At 33.1% G+C, this 19,878-nt stretch overlaps 1 protein-coding gene across 1 annotated transcript in view; it reads right to left on the bottom strand.

Annotated features, from left to right (window-relative positions):
* The window catches only part of LOC129747059 (uncharacterized), a 65,056-nt gene that overhangs the window by 19,241 nt on the left and 25,937 nt on the right, over window positions 1-19,878 (bottom strand). The window contains exon 2 of the mRNA XM_055741077.1: window positions 12,869-13,242. Coding sequence (XP_055597052.1) covers window positions 12,869-13,242 — 374 coding nt within the window. The remainder of the gene's footprint in view (window positions 1-12,868; window positions 13,243-19,878) is intronic.

Genomic DNA, 19,878 nt, shown 5'->3' with positions numbered 1-19,878 from the left:
AGAAGAAGTTCCCTCTGGACATGACTGAGGCCCACTGCGGATTCCCATCCCGACTGATGCTCCCCAAGGGCAAGAAGGGCGGTATGCCATTCCAGTTCTACTTCATCGTTTCCCCCTACCACGCCCCATCCACTCCTCAGTACGAAGGCTACGATTACACCCTGAACTGCGGAGTCGGTTCCGGAGCTCGCTACGTCGACTCACTGCCATTCGGATATCCATTCGATCGGCCAATCGACGAGAAGGTTTGGTTCACCCCGAACATGAAGTACTTCGAGACCTTCATCTACCACAAGAACGAGAAGGAAATCAACGCCGTTCACTAAACTCTTAGCTTTTGCGAGTTAAAGGGGGGGTTTGTTGGTTTTCCTGCAGTTGTTCGCAGCTTATTGTGATCCAAGCTGCTAAATGATCTGAATAAACGGAAATGTTTGATTGTTAAGTTAAATTTGCTTTTGTGGGTTTCGTTTAATTGTCAAATATCACATTCCTCACTGACGGATTCTATTGGCAGTTTTATACTCAAACAACGTAAACATATACTTGGTTTATCTAAATGAACAAACATTAGTCAAATGACTGTACAAATTTCAAATAAATTGAAAGGCCTAGTATCTTGGTTGGTTGGCTCCTCCTAAACAATAAAGAGCCGGGAGAAAACAGCACTGTTTCCAGTTCGGCCTCCGACGGCAATCCTCTTTCGCCGATCATGCTCCACTTGTTATCTGAGTTTACACGAGCTGTAAGTGACTCGGACGGCAAGTAATCAGTATTTTCAAGCCCGAAAAATTCGGAATTCAGTATGAAAACTTAGAAAATTGGTATAAATACCGATTTTTTTGTTCAAGGATCTCAAACAAGGTTAGAGCTCTTCTTTTGAATTTCTAAAAAAATTTATGAAAGTTCTGTTTTGGAAAGCCTTCCAACTAGGAAAAACTTGTTGAAAAAATTGGAATTCTTTTCATTCTTTTCATTTTTATCATTTTTGTGATTTTTGTCATTTTTGTCATTTTTGTCATTTTTGTCATTTTTGTCATTTTTGTCATTTTTGTCATTTTTGTCTTTTTTGTCATTTTTGTCATTTTTGTCATTTTTGTCATTTTTGTCATTTTTGTCATTTTTGTCATTTTTGTCATTTTTGTCATTTTTGTCATTTTTGTCATTTTTGTCATTTTTGTCATTTTTGTCATTTTTGTCATTTTTGTCATTTTTGTCATTTTTGTCATTTTTGTCATTTTTGTCATTTTTGTCATTTTTGTCATTTTTGTCATTTTTGTCATTTTTGTCATTTTTGTCATTTTTGTCATTTTTGTCATTTTTGTCATTTTTGTCATTTTTGTCATTTTTGTCATTTTTGTCATTTTTGTCATTTTTGTCATTTTTGTCATTTTTGTCATTTTTGTCATTTTTGTCATTTTTGTCATTTTTGTCATTTTTGTAATTTCTGTCATTTTTGTCATTTTTGTCATTTTTGTCATTTTTGTCATTTTTGTCATTTTTGTCATTTTTGTCATTTTTGTCATTTTTGTCATTTTTGTCATTTTTGTCATTTTTGTCATTTTTGTCATTTTTGTCATTTTTGTCATTTTTGTCATTTTTGTCATTTTTGTCATTTTTGTCATTTTTGTCATTTTTGTCATTTTTGTCATTTTTGTCATTTTTGTCATTTTTGTCATTTTTGTCATTTTTGTCATTTTTGTCATTTTTGTCATTTTTGTCATTTTTGTCATTTTTGTCATTTTTGTCATTTTTGTCATTTTTGTCATTTTTGTCATTTTTGTCATTTTTGTCATTTTTGTCATTTTTGTCATTTTTGTCATTTTTGTCATTTTTGTCATTTTTGTCATTTTTGTCATTTTTGTCATTTTTGTCATTTTTGTCATTTTTGTCATTTTTGTCATTTTTGTCATTTTTGTCATTTTTGTCATTTTTGTCATTTTTGTCATTTTTGTCATTTTTGTCATTTTTGTCATTTTTGTCATTTTTGTCATTTTTGTCATTTTTGTCATTTTTGTCATTTTTGTCATTTTTGTCATTTTTATCATTTTTGTCATTTTTGTCATTTTTGTCATTTTTGTCATTTTTGTCATTTTTGTCATTTTTGTCATTTTTGTCATTTTTGTCATTTTTGTCATTTTTGTCATTTTTGTCATTTTTGTCATTTTTGTCATTTTTGTCATTTTTGTCATTTTTGTCATTTTTGTCATTTTTGTCATTTTTGTCATTTTTGTCATTTTTGTCATTTTTGTCATTTTTGTCATTTTTGTCATTTTTGTCATTTTTGTCATTTTTGACATTTTTGTCATTTACTGTTTTATTACTGATTCCTTTGATGTTCTCGTCATTTAACTACAATTTCAATTATTATTTAGATATATTTTTTGGAGATCAAGACAATTCAGGACGTATTTAACATCAATTTTCAAAATAAGGACAATTCGAGAGTTTTGAAAATTCAGAACCATCTCACGTAAATCAGGACAAATCTTGAAAAATCAGGTTACTTCTGGCACCCCTGGTTCGAAGAGCAGCGTCTTTTCTCGTAAACGTAACAAGAAAAAACTCTGTTAGCTCGAAGGTTTCTCCTCAACATTATGGGGAATTTATTTTTCCGGAGAAGGGAATTCTCTTCATCAGCAGATGTGTATGCTCAGTCTTATGTGTTGACAATCTCACTCTTGATTGCAGTGCAATTTATCTCTCCTCGCACAGCTTGGGGAAGGCAGACGACAAAATTGCACTCTCTTTCAGTGGACAAGCAGAGATGCCAACTATTTTTTAGAAATGTCTGGAAGATTTCGAAAAAAAATGTTTGGAAAAGTCTGGATAGCGAACTTTATAGGTGACGATCTTTTTTTGGTCGCTAGATCGCAATATTGCAGTGAAGGGAATTATTCTCATTACTTGGTAATAATCATTCATTCTCTACACTATCAATGCCTTTTGCCAATGCCAATGTTCTATGCTTAACTTCCTGTTTTACAACCATCTTCGTGGCATTCTTACACTTTGATTACTAATTTGAGTCATTTCCTGCCATTTTGCAGAGAAAATTTTGAATTTTGACTGTTTTGCCAAAAAAAATTCATGCCGAAGCTCAAAAGTTTGGATATTTCTGGAAGAAATGAAAAGTCTGGATGTCTGGAAACCTAAAAAAATATCTGGCAAAAGTCCAAAAAGTCTGGAAGATCCAGACAAAATCTGGAAGGTTAACAACATTGTGGACAAGCCGATTTGAGGAGTTTCTTATACACGCTCAGCATTAGATTTCATCTTTTTTCGAGTGGTTGAAATTATCTTAAAAAACCGCGAACATCTGAACGAAGTAGAACCTTCACCTTCAGATAGCAGTTAGCTTTTGTTCATTTGCTCAACTTCCTTGCCCGCGGCATGAATATGAATAAAGACTCCTTGGAGACAGTTTTTCAAGTGCGCACACACATTCTCAAACATGTTCCAAGAGCAAACGAATCTTCGTACGCGGTTGTCATCGTGAGCTTGAAATTTTTAATTTTGTTTAACTTTCAGTTGGGCGAACTTACAGCCACCAGCTCATGTAAGAAGTGGAAAGTTTTTACTTCATTTTTTTTTTTCGAGCAGCCAAATATATGAATTCTTGATTATAGGCGATTTCCAGAAGGATATGAATATGATGAAGTGTGCTTCGAGCTTAGGGATGTGATTTTTTTTTATTTTTTATCAGGGATATCTTTTGAAGAAGAAACTGGTTTGTTTAAATTGCACACCGCCCGAAGCTTGGCAAATTGAATTCTCACTGACGCGAAACTTGGCTCTATTGACATTGGCAAAAGTTTCGCTTCTTCGCAATTTGGATGTGTAGAAGTTTTCTAGGGTTTTTTTTCTCTTTTTCGTCGTATGTGAAAATGAGTACATATTTGCCAAGACGAGTGACAATTAGAACGTATCATTTTTTTTCTTTGATTGTTCTCCCTCCAACGTTGATAGTACTTCTCTCCGTTGATGGACGATCCGTTTGATGTTGAAATTCTCCGAGGCCTGAACTTTTTCGTCATTATCGTGTAACAATCATTTGAGGCATCTTTCAAGCTTGGTAATGAAAAAAAAAGCTGAAAACCTTTTTTGTGTAATCTTGATAGCCAGAGGTGATTTTAGGGATCTAAAGATTAATAAATTTCAATCAAACGTAAAATTTCACAAACAAAACTTTTATGAGGAATCTTTTCCAGTATTTTTTTTAAGGTTCAACTTTTCTTGAAAAACTATTCTTGGAGCTACACCTCTGAATGGTGTTAATTACTTGTAAAAGTGCACCGGGACGAAATGATAAGTCTTCAGCTTCCTCCAACTGAGAAAAGTTCCTTCAGAAGTTCCACCGAAACGGAGCCCAAACAACTGGACTGTAATTTACGAGACAATCTTCATCCAGCAGAAAACCCATAAAAACCGAGCTTATTTTCAGCAACATGAAAAGCAACCCCAAAGAAAAGACACATCATGCTACTGAAATAAGCCACCACAAGCGCTTTGTTCATTGCCATTTTCGAATCAATCTGGCCAATTACTCAACGACCACCCGCTGGGAAGCGTCTTTTGTGCTGAGAAATCAAACACAAAATGGCCAACACAGTTTGTACCCTACGAATGTCTCGAACTTGTACCCAAATGGCTGCCAAGAAGCTCCACCGGATTTGGGTTTTTTCCGATGAAAGATGAGTGGCTGAGATGGTGGGAAGAGGTCACTACAAATGTAGACAATATTTGACTTGGTAAACTCTGCCATAATTGTTGCTTTCTGCGTTTGTCTTTTGGTGGAGAATTCTAGGAGCTGAAAGTGGTTTCCAGGAATTTTTGATCTATTGTAGCTTCGAAAGTGGACCATTTATCAGCCTTTGACGGATGCGATTGGGAACGTTTGATTTATGGTGCCTTTTACTGCTTGCTCGGTTTTAGTTGGGTGAATGTTCCAACAGTCGAATTTGATTAAGATGGACTGCAACTGATTGAATACTGGCAGTTTGATGGTTTACTTTAAGATTGAATTGATGTTATTGAATTTTTGAGCAAGAAAACATATTTTTGACTTTAAATTACATGTCAATCGTTATCCGTCGGAACGGTGGGAGGGGGGGGGGGACCCCACCGGGAGGGGGGGACCCCACCCCATAGGGGTCAACAATGCCAAGAGCAATGTTTTTCTCTAAACTCAAAATTACAAATTTCTCATCAAATTTTTATGATCGGCCAAAATGATGCTAGAGTAACAATCTCGATTCAGAACTAAAGCCAAAACCTCGAAATCTTATTTCAGGTCCTCAATTCTACAGAATTTATTATTTAAGTTATCTCACTAATTGAAATTAAGTCTCGAATATCGAATTTAAATAACATTAGAATAAGGCAACTTGTCAGATTGCCCAGATTTTGTCCGCTTTTTTCGCTTTTTTGCATCATCAGAAAAAAAATTGCAACATTGACAATCTTACCTTGAAAATTTTCAGATATTTTGATATCCCTTGTAGAAGGCTAACACCTAACGCCGAAACGTCGGGAAAAATAAAAAAATGTTTTGGCTTACTTTTGACCGACATGCTAACTTAAATTTGAAAAATACACAAACTTTTAAAATAATGTTTTTTGTGCCAAAATTTGTTGTGAACATGTTCTTAAAATTAAAATGATTTTTTTTGGAAGTTTGAAAAAGGATTGACTTATGTGTTTCGATTCAAAAAAAATATTTCAACTATTTTCCTTTAAAACTTTAATCGAATAATTTGGATATTGAAAAAACAGTCCAGATTCGTACTTCTCAGATACTTGCGGGAAAAAATCTGAAAAGTTAAGGTCAGTATCATTTCGGATTTGGTGGTTCCAAATTTTATTTCAACATTGAAATTCAATGTCTGTGGTCAAATTTCGGATTCTGTATCCAATTGTTTATTGTTTATTGTTTATTGTTTATTGTTTATTGTTTATTGTTTATTGTTTATTGTTTATTGTTTATTGTTTATTGTTTATTGTTTATTGTTTATTGTTTATTGTTTATTGTTTATTGTTTATTGTTTATTGTTTATTGTTTATTGTTTATTGTTTATTGTTTATTGTTTATTGTTTATTGTTTATTGTTTATTGTTTATTGTTTATTGTTTATTGTTTATTGTTTATTGTTTATTGTTTATTGTTTATTGTTTATTGTTTATTGTTTATTGTTTATTGTTTATTGTTTATTGTTTATTGTTTATTGTTTATTGTTTATTGTTTATTGTTTATTGTTTATTGTTTATTGTTTATTGTTTATTGTTTATTGTTTATTGTTTATTGTTTATTGTTTATTGTTTATTGTTTATTGTTTATTGTTTATTGTTTATTGTTTATTGTTTATTGTTTATTGTTTATTGTTTATTGTTTATTGTTTATTGTTTATTGTTTATTGTTTATTGTTTATTGTTTATTGTTTATTGTTTATTGTTTATTGTTTATTGTTTATTGTTTATTGTTTATTGTTTATTGTTTATTGTTTATTGTTTATTGTTTATTGTTTATTGTTTATTGTTTATTGTTTATTGTTTATTGTTTATTGTTTATTGTTTATTGTTTATTGTTTATTGTTTATTGTTTATTGTTTATTGTTTATTGTTTATTGTTTATTGTTTATTGTTTATTGTTTATTGTTTATTGTTTATTGTTTATTGTTTATTGTTTATTGTTTATTGTTTATTGTTTTGTTTATTGTTTATTGTTTATTGTTTATTGTTTATTGTTTATTGTTTATTGTTTATTGTTTATTGTTTATTGTTTATTGTTTATTGTTTATTGTTTATTGTTTATTGTTTATTGTTTATTGTTTATTGTTTATTGTTTATTGTTTATTGTTTATTGTTTATTGTTTATTGTTTATTGTTTATTGTTTATTGTTTATTGTTTATTGTTTATTGTTTATTGTTTATTGTTTATTGTTTATTGTTTATTGTTTATTGTTTACTTACATTTTGAGTTTTCTAATTAGCTGTTTCTTAACTGGTCACTTATGTTAGATTCTATCAAGCGTTTAAATGTTGCAGTTGAGATATTGAAGTCAAAGAGAGCATAATTGCGTAAGAAGCTAATTTTTGCGGAACGTAAAGGGTCGTTGCTGCCATAGCGTGTATTTCTCGATTCCAGTGAGAGCCAGTCACGGTTTCGCAGAGCTCTTTCTGGGGCATAAATATTACAGCGGGAGAGTATCCAAGAACAGTCGATTTCGTTTCTGAGAATTTTCGCCACAAATAGTGATTGACAGATAGAATGGCGATCCGACAGCGTGTGAAGGCCAAGCAGAGCGCAACGTTGTGCATAAGGTGGCAGGTTTCGAGGATTATCCCACGGTAGATCACGCAGAGCATAACGAACGAATTTCCGTTGAACCGCTTCAAAACGCGCTACCCATGTAGCTTCAAATGGCCACCACACAAGATTTGCAGATTCTAGTATTGAACGGACCAGGCAGCAATACAGAGCTCGTAGGCAAACAGGGTCTGTAAATTCTTTACTCAGACGTATGACAAATCCCAGCATTCGGTTAGCCTTTTCAAGTGTAGCACAGTAGTGACGCTTAAATGTCATATGACTATCCAAAACAACGCCAAGGTCCTTTATTTGATCAACACGATGTAGAAATTCGCCCTGGATATTGTAGTCGTATAAAAATGGAAGTTTCTTGCGTCCAAATGTTATGATACAGCACTTTGAGACGCTTAAGGCCAGTAGGTTAACAGCACACCAATTTACAACCGTATCGAGGAATCGCTGTAATATCTGACAATCTGCCAAGCTGTTAACGACCAAAAAAATTATCAAATCGTCCGCATACATGAGTACTCCGCATCCAACAAGTTAGTTGTCCTTTAAATTCAGTTTGGATCATCATTCGCACATAATACTGATTCTAACCACATTGAACAAACGTACAAGCTAGCCCACGAAACTTCTGTAAAATTTCCAACGATCGTTTCGAAGCAAGATGTCTTCAAACACACCAAAAAGAAGTGTCAAAACCAAATTGAGAAATAAAAACAAAATTTTCTCTTTGGCTTGATTCAAGAAAATTGCTGTTAAAGTTTCGTAACACTTTCGTCCAGTTGCATAATGGAAAAAATATCCTAAAAGTTAATCGATATTTCCTTTAAACTAGAAGTGCAAAATTTTGGGATGCAAAAGTGATACTTGAAAGTAGCATTGTGATATCTAGAATCAGTTCTGGTAGGTAAGACTGATCGTCAAAAATGTTCCTGATTGACTGGATAAAGCCAATTCGCTCTCTGATGATAACCGTTCAAGAAGTGCAAAAACTGTTAATTATTTCGTTTGCCTCAGTAGTGCAAGAATAAAGGAATGAATAAACGTTTTTCACCAGTACTTTTTAATCAGTTTTACTTATTGACTTTTTCGGTGAGTGAAACAATGAGAGAAATTCCCTACCAAACGCTTCATATGCTTATTGTACAAAAAGTTTATCTAAAAATCATACAATGCAAAAGTTCCAATTCGTAACAAAAATTGGCCCCCACCCCAAGTAACAATTTTAGCTTTATTATGGTCAGCAAAATTTCGTTTGGACTATAGCATTAATCTTCATAAAAAGCTAAAGCGCATTCTATAACATCACCTGGACTCTAATAAAACCAAAATTAGGCCTACCCTAGAAACGTCATCATGACAAATCATTGTTGGTCATCAATGTTGGTCACCAAAGCTTTTAAAAAGCTATTATTAAACATGTTGGGAATTTTTGTTTTTTTTTTCGATTCTGTGAGTTCTCGGAGTTTTATTTTTATTTTTCCAGCAACCATAATGGTTGATGAGAATGATGATTGCATTTTTGAGACATGATCTGGTAAAATTAATAGCCAAAATATCAATGTTTTAACCATATTATGAGCCTTTTTTGTACTGCCAGTCAAGATTTTAGGTAAAATGTGTATGAAATAGTATCTTAAAATAAATGCGCCTCGTCAAGTCTGATGGGCAATCATGATGGAATTGATGGAAAATAGGCCTGAAAAAATATTTTCCAATGCTCGCATTGTGAATCCATCAACATGACGTCATTTTGTGCACTTCGATTTTGCAACCAACATGGCATGAGGCAATTCAAAGTTTTATTATGGTTTAATGATGACCCCAAAAAAATGCTACGATTTGACGTTTCTCTCGCAAGCCAACCAATTACACGCTTAGAATAAGTTCCTAATTTCTGAGTTGTTAATTCTTAGTACCGTAAATGAGGACAGACATTTTAAATAAAAACGGATTGGTTGTTAATCACCCGTTGAATAAATCATGAGTTGAAATCAAATTTCGTTGTCTGACGCCATCTTGAAATCCAAGATGGCGGCTTCCGCTGATCTTTCAAATGTTGTAAATAACTTAAAATCACTATCCTAAAAACCCTATCAATATTGGTATTGAGTGAAAAGGCTAAACAAGTAGAAGTCGAATTTCGCTATCAGACGCCATCTTGAAATCCAAGATGGTGACATCCGCTGAACTTTTAATGCTGTAAATGACAAAAAGTCGCATTAAACAACCACTACACGGGTATTAGTTAAAAGGGCTAAACTAGAAGAAGCCGATTTTTTTTCTTTTCGACGCTATCTTGAAATCCAAGATGTCGTCTTCCACTGAACTTTGAAATGCTGTTAGTCACTGTAAATCGCATGAAAGGCCCGCAATATTGGTATTTGGTGAAAGGGTTAAACTAGAAGAAGTCGAATTTCGCTATCGGACGTCAACTTGAAATCCAAGATGGTGGCTTCCACTGAACTTTAAAATGCTGTTAATCACTGAAAATCGCATGAAACTTCCACGATATGGGTATAAGTTGTAAAGGATCAACGAGTAGAATACAAATTTCGCTATCAGGCGTCATCTTGAAATCGAAGATTGCGGCTTCCACTGAACTATAAAATGATTGGAATAATCATTGAAAGTCAGTTGAAATTCCCACAATATGGTCATTGGATAAAATGGCTTAATCAGTTTAAGTGGAATTTCTCTATCAGATCATCTTGAAATCCAAGATGGCGACTTTCGCTGAACCTTAAAATGCTGCAAATAACTAAAAATAGCATGAAACCCCCAATATGGGTATTGGCTAAAGAGCTAACCTAGAAGAAGTCAAATTTCGCTATCAGGTGCATCTCGAAATCCAAGATGGCGGCTTTCACTGAACTTTAAAAAGCTGTTAAACACTGAAAATTGCATGAAACTCCCACAATATGGTCGTTGTAAGAAAGTACCAAACGAGTAGAAGTCGAAGTTTTCTATCAAACGACATCTACAAGATGGCGGCTTCCACTGAGCTTTAAAATTCTACAAATGACTAGAAACCGCACGAAAGCTTTACAATATTGGTATTCGTTGAAAGAGATAAACTAGAAGAACCAGACCCTGATTGTTTTTGGCAACCCGCTCGATCATTTTGTGTTGTCAAAACGAACGATTTTTTTTTCCAACTTTGTTTTTACTTAGTACTACATTTTTTATCATGTTTTTGATGCATTTAGCACTTTTCGTGTTTTGTCGATAGTTTTTGTTTTTTGCCATATTTGTTATTTATGTAATTGTATTATGTCTATCATGCTAATATGTCTAAATTGTATTGGTCCTATTATAGCGAAAACTATAAAATAATGTTGTTTTGTGTTATTTGTTTGATTTAGGGACATGTGCCAAAATCGGATGTTGCCAAAATCGAATGTTGCCAAAAACGATCGGGGTCTGTATTGTGGTTGTTTTGTGCGATTTTGAGTCACTTACAGCATTTCAGAGAAAGCGAAAAGAGAAAATCGACTACTACTCGTTTAGCCCTTTCACACAATACCAATATTGTTGGGGTTTCATACGATTATAAGTCATATACAACATTTTAAAGTTCAGCAGAAACCACCATCTTGAATTTGGATGGCGTCAAATAACGAAATTCGACTTTTACTGGTTCATTTCTTTCAACTAATAACCTATATTGTAAGGGTTTGAGGCGATTTTCAGTCATTTACAGTATTTTCAAGTTGAGTGGTAGCCGCCATTTTGGAATTTAAGATGGCGACGGACAACGAAATTTGACTTCTACTCTTTTATTACTTTCACCTAATAACAATATTGTGAACGCTTTTTTCACGGAGCAAAAATTTTTGACGTCCACGCGAGCCAACGCCTACTCCAATTCTTCTTAAGATAAATGCTAACTTTTAATGTTAAAAAACTCAAACCTGAATAATTAAAAAGTGTATTCGAAAAAAATGCAATACTTTGTTTTGTAAATACCTTTTGAATGCATGGAAGTAAATTGATAAAAATTTTCAACGAAGTTGCCTGTAATGTAAATTTTCACATATGGAAATTTTTTTGACGTTCTGTAAAGTGATTTTTGAAGTATCATCCAATGATAAAGTTTTATGAATTTAATATTTGGGCACCACGTGCGCTGTCTATAATATATTTAATGATCCACCCTTTATCCAAATCAAGGCTATTTTTATAACGGTTTTTGTTTCTTTCAGCTTGACACTCAAGATTATTCAATGTTTCAAATTTGGTTGAAATTATGACAAATTTAGCCGATTGTCTTCTTTTAACATAAAAAAAACATATCACTCCATCACAGTTTTCGCCTATTGACACGATTTCAGATCCAAATAAAAATAGGGAATGATCCTTGTTAAACCTATTGAAGTGCTGGGAAAACGGTCGCACTTGAATGCAGTCTTCTTTGTACATTTATCCCATTCATCGTAATAATCGTTATGAAACCCTGACTGATTCCACAGATCGTTAGCCTCCTCAAGAGTTAGACATCGATTTTTTTTAATTTTTTTTTCTTACTGTTTATCTCCGGAAAATACAGGCGTGACTTGTAAACGAAAAGTTTCCGGCTGTAAACTTGCCGGGTGCTTAGAAGTTCGTTTTGCTGTCAGAAATTATTCAAAATATCTCCCCACAAGCGGTCCAAATATTTTGCGCATGATTTGACCACCCTATTTTGTTTATTGATTCGACTACATGGCGACCGTCAAGAATGTAAAAAAGAGAATGCTTGTTTTTCCACATTTACTGCCAAGAATTTGATTAAGATTTAATGATTTCATATGAAGTTTCAACAATTTGCAAAAAATTTCATCAACACCATTCTGTTTAATGAAAATTTAAAAAAAAAACAAACTTTATATGGCATTTGTCACGTTCAATTAACCAGGGTTCAAACTTCAAAACCAGAGCTCACTTTCAGGTAACATCATCAAAGCTAATTTGGTATAATTCTCAGCCATTTCATTTCCCAAGCAGCTTAGCGCCACTTCCTTGTTACTTCAAAAGCTCTCAAAACCAGCTTCAAATAAAACCATTAAACAAATTCCAATTCGAGAGCCGTGTCGTGTGGTAAGTGAGCAGAAAAATTACCGTCCGACCGACATCGACAGTTGTAGTTTGGAATGAAAAGTGAGAGTGCTTGTTGCGAACCTAAAGCACGTTCTTGGCACTTTTCATAAGACACGGCCACTCAAGTCGCGTGTCTGGGCCACAATCTTCAACTGCCTCCATTGAGCGGCTAAACCAGCTGCTGGCAACGAATTAGCGCTTCTTTTAAATGATGCCCTATCGTCATCCTCATCATCGCTATGGTGGTCAAATGGCAGACCATCATCATCATCAAATTCGAGTGACCTGCCCTAAAAACATCTTAAAAGTGTACTTAAAAAATAAAAACGAATGCTTCAAGTTAACATTTTATCGCTACTTATGACACTTCTGGCTTCAAAACAAGATGTTTAACCATAAACAATCTGACAACCCTACCTGAGGAAAACGCTGTAAACGAAAACGGGGGATAAAAATCACCCCAGCGAAAACTCACCGCTAACGAACTGCTCGCTGAGCAGCATTATCCAGCATAAAAAGATGAAATTAAACCAGCCGTAAACAATTTTCCTCCTCTTGGACATCCCGGCGAAGTTGAGGGTCGATTCTGCTACGGCCGAGCCAGTGTCCTGGCGGCTGAGTAGGGCACTTCCTCTGAGTGGGGCCTGCCTACTGTTGCTCCGGTGGCTTCTGCTGCTTTCTCTGCTGGTGCCGCGATTATTACTTCTGACGGTGGTGGTGAAGGTTTTGGAGCCACCGCTTCTGTTGCTTTTGCTGTGGCTGCCGGTGGTGGTAAGGGAGTTCCTTTTCTTAAAGTAATCATTCGTGCCCATGATGGTGACTGGCGTACCGGTGGAAATTAAACTGGACCTGGAAAGTCAAGGAAAAGAGAAGCAAATGATTGTATATTAGTTTTTCTGAGAAAACATTACCATTTCAAATCATTTGAAGGCATTTAGTTTGTGAGTATGAAGATAAATTGTAAATCGTCAAAAAAATTTAGATATTTATAGTATTTTATAACATTCTTTTGCAAAAATATTTGTGAAAATAGAAAATTAGAAATTTATCACACAGTTTCCTCGTTGGTAGCAGAATTTTGGCAATAAAATTACATTTTTTGAAAAAAATGGACAGTTTGTACGAAATTTACCCCGAGGGAAATAATTTAATCAACTCCTCATATCTATATAACAAATCATTTTCAATAAAAAATGGAGCTTGCTCGTTCAATCCTGTCTAAGGGTAACAACTTAAACTCGAATCATGAACCATGCATAAACAGAAGTCTATAATTGCTTGTTCCAACTGACTCAAGAATCGAGATTCCCCCTAGTAAAAAGCTCATCTCGACGCAAACGGAGCAGCTCGAGTCGTAAAACAAAACCATCGAATGATAACAGAAATTCTCAATAGGTGATAATGATATTGGCGCACTGGAGTATCCTCTTAAATCACAGGATCCACCCACAGCATTCGACTGAGAGATGAAAAAAACATCAGCAACAACACGATATAATCGAGCAAAGAACCTCTCAGCCAGCCAGGCAGTATAGTGCATTGTTTGCGATGTTTATTCACTGAGCATCGCCTTTTTTTACGGTCGCCCCTCGACGTGCGAAGCTCTTTGGGGGCAGCCAGTGCTGCAAGTACAGAACGTAAAACAATCCTTCTCGAGCTCTCTCTTCGGCTCCTTCCATGAGTTCAAGCCCCGGAGCAATAAAGAAAAAAATAAGTGCTCCAGTCAATACTTCTTGCGAATGAACGTCGCGTCGCACCAGGCAGGAGGACGACGCCCGCCTTTAGCTACTATTCTTCACCTAGGACTCAGTTCGAAAACTGTACAGAAAGGGGGCTGCAACAAGCAAAACGAGAGGACAAAAACAACGAATCTTCTAGCTGGTACACAATCGTCGTTCGACGCCGCCGTTCGTTCGTCGCTTTGTTGTTGGTGGGGCGATAAAGTGTGTCTGGCTGTGGATGGTTCATCGATGTTTTTTGTTGCGGTAAAGCTCACCCCGATGCTCCCAAGTTGGGGTTTCCCTGGAACATTTCTCACCCATCGGGGGGAACAGTATTGCACGGTTACTGTATTCAAAATTTCTGGTTAATAAATCTAAGTTAAAATCAAGATTACGGTAGATCCAAAACGAAAATATTTTTCACGTTAAAAAGAAGAATTTTACGACTTTTTCCGATGAAAAATCTGCACCCTACTGTAGATAATAAAAATAACAACCAAAACAACACCACCAGACAACGATGAAGAGATTTTTCATTCTATGCATGGACTAGAGATGATCCCACCTCCAGCGAGGCCGGACACGTTCAAGTCGTCGTCCTACCGAGATCCAGCATCTACAACCATCTCCAGCTGGAGCTACTATCCAATACCTACTACTAACACACCGAACTCATACGTTCAAAAAAGCTCAGCCAGCCCATCGACCACCATTGAAAGTATAAAAAAAAAACAGAAAGAAGTTAAATGAATGGCGATGCTCACTTCAAGTGGATTGCGGTCGGAGAAAGCGATAGCAGAAGAGCCAGAGTAACGTAACGAAACGGACGAAGCTCAACAAGATAACACTTTTAAATATTTATGAATTCACATAACCTCCCCGGCCATAAACATTGATATCGAATAATCTCCGGGGCAAATGATTCCGTTTTGTTGAGGTGTTTGTCTGCGGATTCCGGGCTAGATCCGGGACATCGGTCTGCCTCGGTTGTGATGGCTAAATGTGCAGACAGACCGTGAGAGAGAGCCTGTCTTCTATAAAGGATCTTTCTACGGATTCACACATAGGTAGTTTTAGGCAGTCTTAGGAGTGGATTTATTTGGATGTTCTTTGAGCAGATTGATATTGGATTGAAGTGTCTGAAGAACAATGATGAACATATTTATCATTGAAATTGATAGTTAACAAGTTTAAAAATATAACTGTATTTAAAAATGCATATAAGTGAACGGCATGAAACCAATTTTTTCAATGAATTAACAAAACATGACAGAATTAAAAAAAAAACGTTGTGGGCATAACAAAAATGATGAAAATGACCAAAGTGACAAAAATGACAATAATGACCAAAATGACAAAAATGACAAAAATGACAAAAATGACAAAAATGACAAAAATGACAAAAATGACAAAAATGACAAAAATGACAAAAATGACAAAAATGACAAAAATGACAAAAATGACAAAAATGACAAAAATGACAAAAATGACAAAAATGACAAAAATGACCAAAATGACAAAAATGACCAAAATGACAAAAATGACAAAAATGACAAAAATGACAAAAATGACAAAAATGACAAAAATGACAAAAATGACAAAAATGACAAAAATGACAAAAATGACAAAAATGACAAAAATGACAAAAATGACAAAAATGACAAAAATGACAAAAATGACAAAAATGACAAAAATGACAAAAATGACAAAAATGACAAAAATGACAAAAATGACAAAAATGACAAAAATGACAAAAATGACAAAAATGACAAAAATGACAAAAATGACAAAAATGACAAAAATGACAAAAATGACAAAAATGACAAAAATGACAAAAATGACAAAAATGACCAAAATGACAAAAATGACCAAAATGACAAAAATGACAAAAATGACAAAAATGACAAAAATGACAAAAATGACAAAAATGACAAAAATGACAAAAATGACAAAAATGACAAAAATGACAAAAATGACAAAAATGACAAAAATGACAAAAATGACAAAAATGACAAAAATGACAAAAATGACAAAAATGACAAAAATGACAAAAATGACAAAAATGACAAAAATGACAAAAATGACAAAAATGACAAAAATGACAAAAATGACGAAAATGACAAAAATGACAAAAATGACAAAAATGACAAAAATGACAAAAATGACAAAAATGACAAAAATGAAAAAAATGACAAAAATGATAAAAATTACAAAAATTACAAAAATTACAAAAATGACAAAAATGGCAAAAATGACAAAAATGGCAAAAATGACAAAAATGACAAAAATGACAAAAATGACCAAAATGACAAAAATGACAAAAATGACAAAAATGACAAAAATGACAAAAATGACAAAAATGACAAAAATGACAAAAATGACAAAAATGACAAAAATGACAAAAATGACAAAAATGACAAAAATGACAAAAATGACAAAAATGACAAAAATGACAAAAATGACAAAAATGACAAAAATGACAAAAATGACAAAAATGACAAAAATGACAAAAATGACAAAAATGACAAAAATGACAAAAATTACAAAAATGACAAAAATGACAAAAATGACAAAAATGACAAAAATGACAAAAATGACAAAAATGACAAAAATGACAAAAATGACAAAAATGACAAAAATGACAAAAATGACAAAAATGACAAAAATGACAAAAATGACAAAAATGACAAAAATGACAAAAATGACAAAAATGACAAAAATGACAAAAATGACAAAAATGACAAAAATGACAAAAATGACAAAAATGACAAAAATGACAAAAATGACAAAAATGACAAAAATGACAAAAATGACAAAAATGACAAAAATGACAAAAATGACAAAAATGACAAAAATGACAAAAATGACAAAAATGACAAAAATGACAAAAATGACAAAAATGACAAAAATGACAAAAATGACAAAAATGACAAAAATGACAAAAATGACAAAAATGACAAAAATGACAAAAATGACAAAAATGACAAAAATGACAAAAATGACAAAAATGACAAAAATGACAAAAATGACAAAAATGACAAAAATGACAAAAATGACAAAAATGACAAAAATGACAAAAATGACAAAAATGACGAAAATGACAAAAATGACAAAAATGACAAAAATGACAAAAATGACAAAAATGACAAAAATGACAAAAATGACAAAAATGACAAAAATTACAAAAATTACAAAAATTACAAAAATGACAAAAATGGCAAAAATGACAAAAATGGCGAAAATGACAAAAATGACAAAAATGACAAAAATGACAAAAATGACAAAAATGACAAAAATGACAAAAATGACAAAAATGACAAAAATGACAAAAATGACCAAAATGACAAAAATGACAAAAATGACAAAAATGACAAAAATGACAAAAATGACAAAAATGACAAAAATGACAAAAATGACAAAAATGACAAAAATGACAAAAATGACAAAAATGACAAAAATGACAAAAATGACAAAAATGACAAAAATGACAAAAATGACAAAAATGACAAAAATGACAAAAATGACAAAAATGACAAAAATGACAAAAATGACAAAAATGACAAAAATGACAAAAATGACAAAAATGACAAAAATGACAAAAATGACAAAAATGACAAAAATGACAAAAATGACAAAAATGACAAAAATGACAAAAATGACAAAAATGACAAAAATGACAAAAATGACAAAAATGACAAAAATGACAAAAATGACAAAAATGACAAAAATGACAAAAATGACAAAAATGACAAAAATGACAAAAATGACAAAAATGACAAAAATGACAAAAATGACAAAAATGACAAAAATGACAAAAATGACAAAAATGACAAAAATGACAAAAATGAAAAAAATGACACGTTTACTCAAAAATGAAGCACTTTAGACCCTTTTTATCTTTGGAATAGTTAATCTACACTACAATTTAATCAATGTGAGATTTTGATAAAAGTGATTCAATGAGATAGAAATTTTTTTTTATGTAATTTATGATAGCTCTTCAGCAAGTTTTAAGTTTGTTAAAAGTGTAGTTATTTCAAGACGTCAACTTCGTAGAAGCTTATCATAAAACGTAGGAAGGGTTCAAAAATAATAATTTTTTTAAACTTTCTGTTCTTTTACGCAATCTTTTCATGAAGAGCATATATATGTTAGGTATGTTTAAAATAGTTTTAAGTCACTTTAAATAGAACAAATTTGTTCAACATGCTTGATAAAAATATTCGGACTTAATCGAAATATACTGAAAAAAACCAAGAAAAGTTAACTGTTTTCAATCAATTGTATCTTCCTAGTTCGGATGAGTTCGGTTAATGTTTTGGTTGAAGTTTTGGTTAAGTTTATAAAAATCTATAGTAATCATCGTTAAACCGAGTTATTTGTAACTTCATCATCGATTAAAGCTTGTGGTTTTAAACGGCTTTTAGGGCAATTTTTTAAACTGGGAATGAGCAACTGTTTCGTTTGGTTAATGCTTTATCCTCATCTTTTTCTCCCAACCGTATGACGTTATCTAAGCCTCCCAGAATAGGACATCTGAAAGGCCTAAGATGGATTTTCAAACATTGATTGTTTAAGCGTTTAAGAAAAAGTTTTCCAAAATGCGCCAAGTGTCACCCACTAAAAAAATGTCCAACTTTGAAAAGCCAAAATACACCAGGAAATATCGTTTCGGCTCCAAATTTCGGCTAGAGAACATGGAGGATTATGCTTATATTCCGGGATTATTTTGTTAAAAAAATGTATCTTTCAATTGGGTTTTTGAATATAGAGTAAGAGACAAACTTTTTAAATCCTCTTTGCCTGACACCAATAAACTGTGAAATGAAAACCGATATGACCAAAAAATAGTCAACGGATCTTTTATATTAGCATTTTTCTTGATTTTTGCCTAGAGTTGAGGAAACCTGAATATCAAGTCAAGATCAAGCCTCCTTTAACTTAAAAAATATCACATTTTTTTGGCCCACGAAAATGTTTCTAGTTCATATTCAGGTACTTGAATGGGTCTATCTTTTGGAGTATGTAAACTTGAATTTACACACTGTAAGAAAACGCAAAAGACGGCAAGTTGCTATTTTAAAAAAAATTAAAAAAAAAAGATGCTTAGTTGGCTCTAATGACTTTTAACTACATTATTTGGGGAAAATACTTAAGTAAATGTCTTATTATTTTTTATTTTCAAGGCAGTAAGACTGTAAAACCTATTAACCTTTTAAAAACCTGTTCAGAATTTCACTATATTCAAATTTGATGGTTTATAACTTATTTATGTCAATCAAAAAATAGAGCCTTAATGATAGTTTTTTGAAATTAACCTCAAATTTCCGATCAAAAACCCTAGAGAATCTACCAATCCAATGGTAAATTGTCAAATTCATTTCTTTCGAGCTCACAAAAACGAATTGCATTACCGCGATAGCTTTCCCCAAAAGATACTTCCGGTATCTGATGAGATTGTCTCAGCTGCAGCAGAAAAAAAAACAACAAGCTTCTAAATGGACCATTTTTCCCAGGACGCGTGATGCAACATTTTTCCCCATCTAAACACAGCGCAGATTTTTGATTAGATTTCCCGAGCCCAGAAGTTGATGCTTACATATTGGAGCATTGGAGTGAAGTGGATGTGGGGGGAAATAAAATTGCATAAAAAATGCGGTGCCGCCCAGCTTCCGGCAAGCTTCCGGTGTGCCCAGCTGTGTAGAAATTCCGGCAATGGATTAGAGTGCACTTTTCCCCCGAACCGAAAATGGCAAGTGAAAGT

The sequence above is a fragment of the Uranotaenia lowii genome, chromosome 1 (assembly GCF_029784155.1).
Source record: "Uranotaenia lowii strain MFRU-FL chromosome 1, ASM2978415v1, whole genome shotgun sequence".
Taxonomy (NCBI): Eukaryota; Metazoa; Arthropoda; class Insecta; order Diptera; family Culicidae; genus Uranotaenia; species Uranotaenia lowii.
This window is presented reverse-complemented; position numbering and strand designations above follow the sequence as displayed.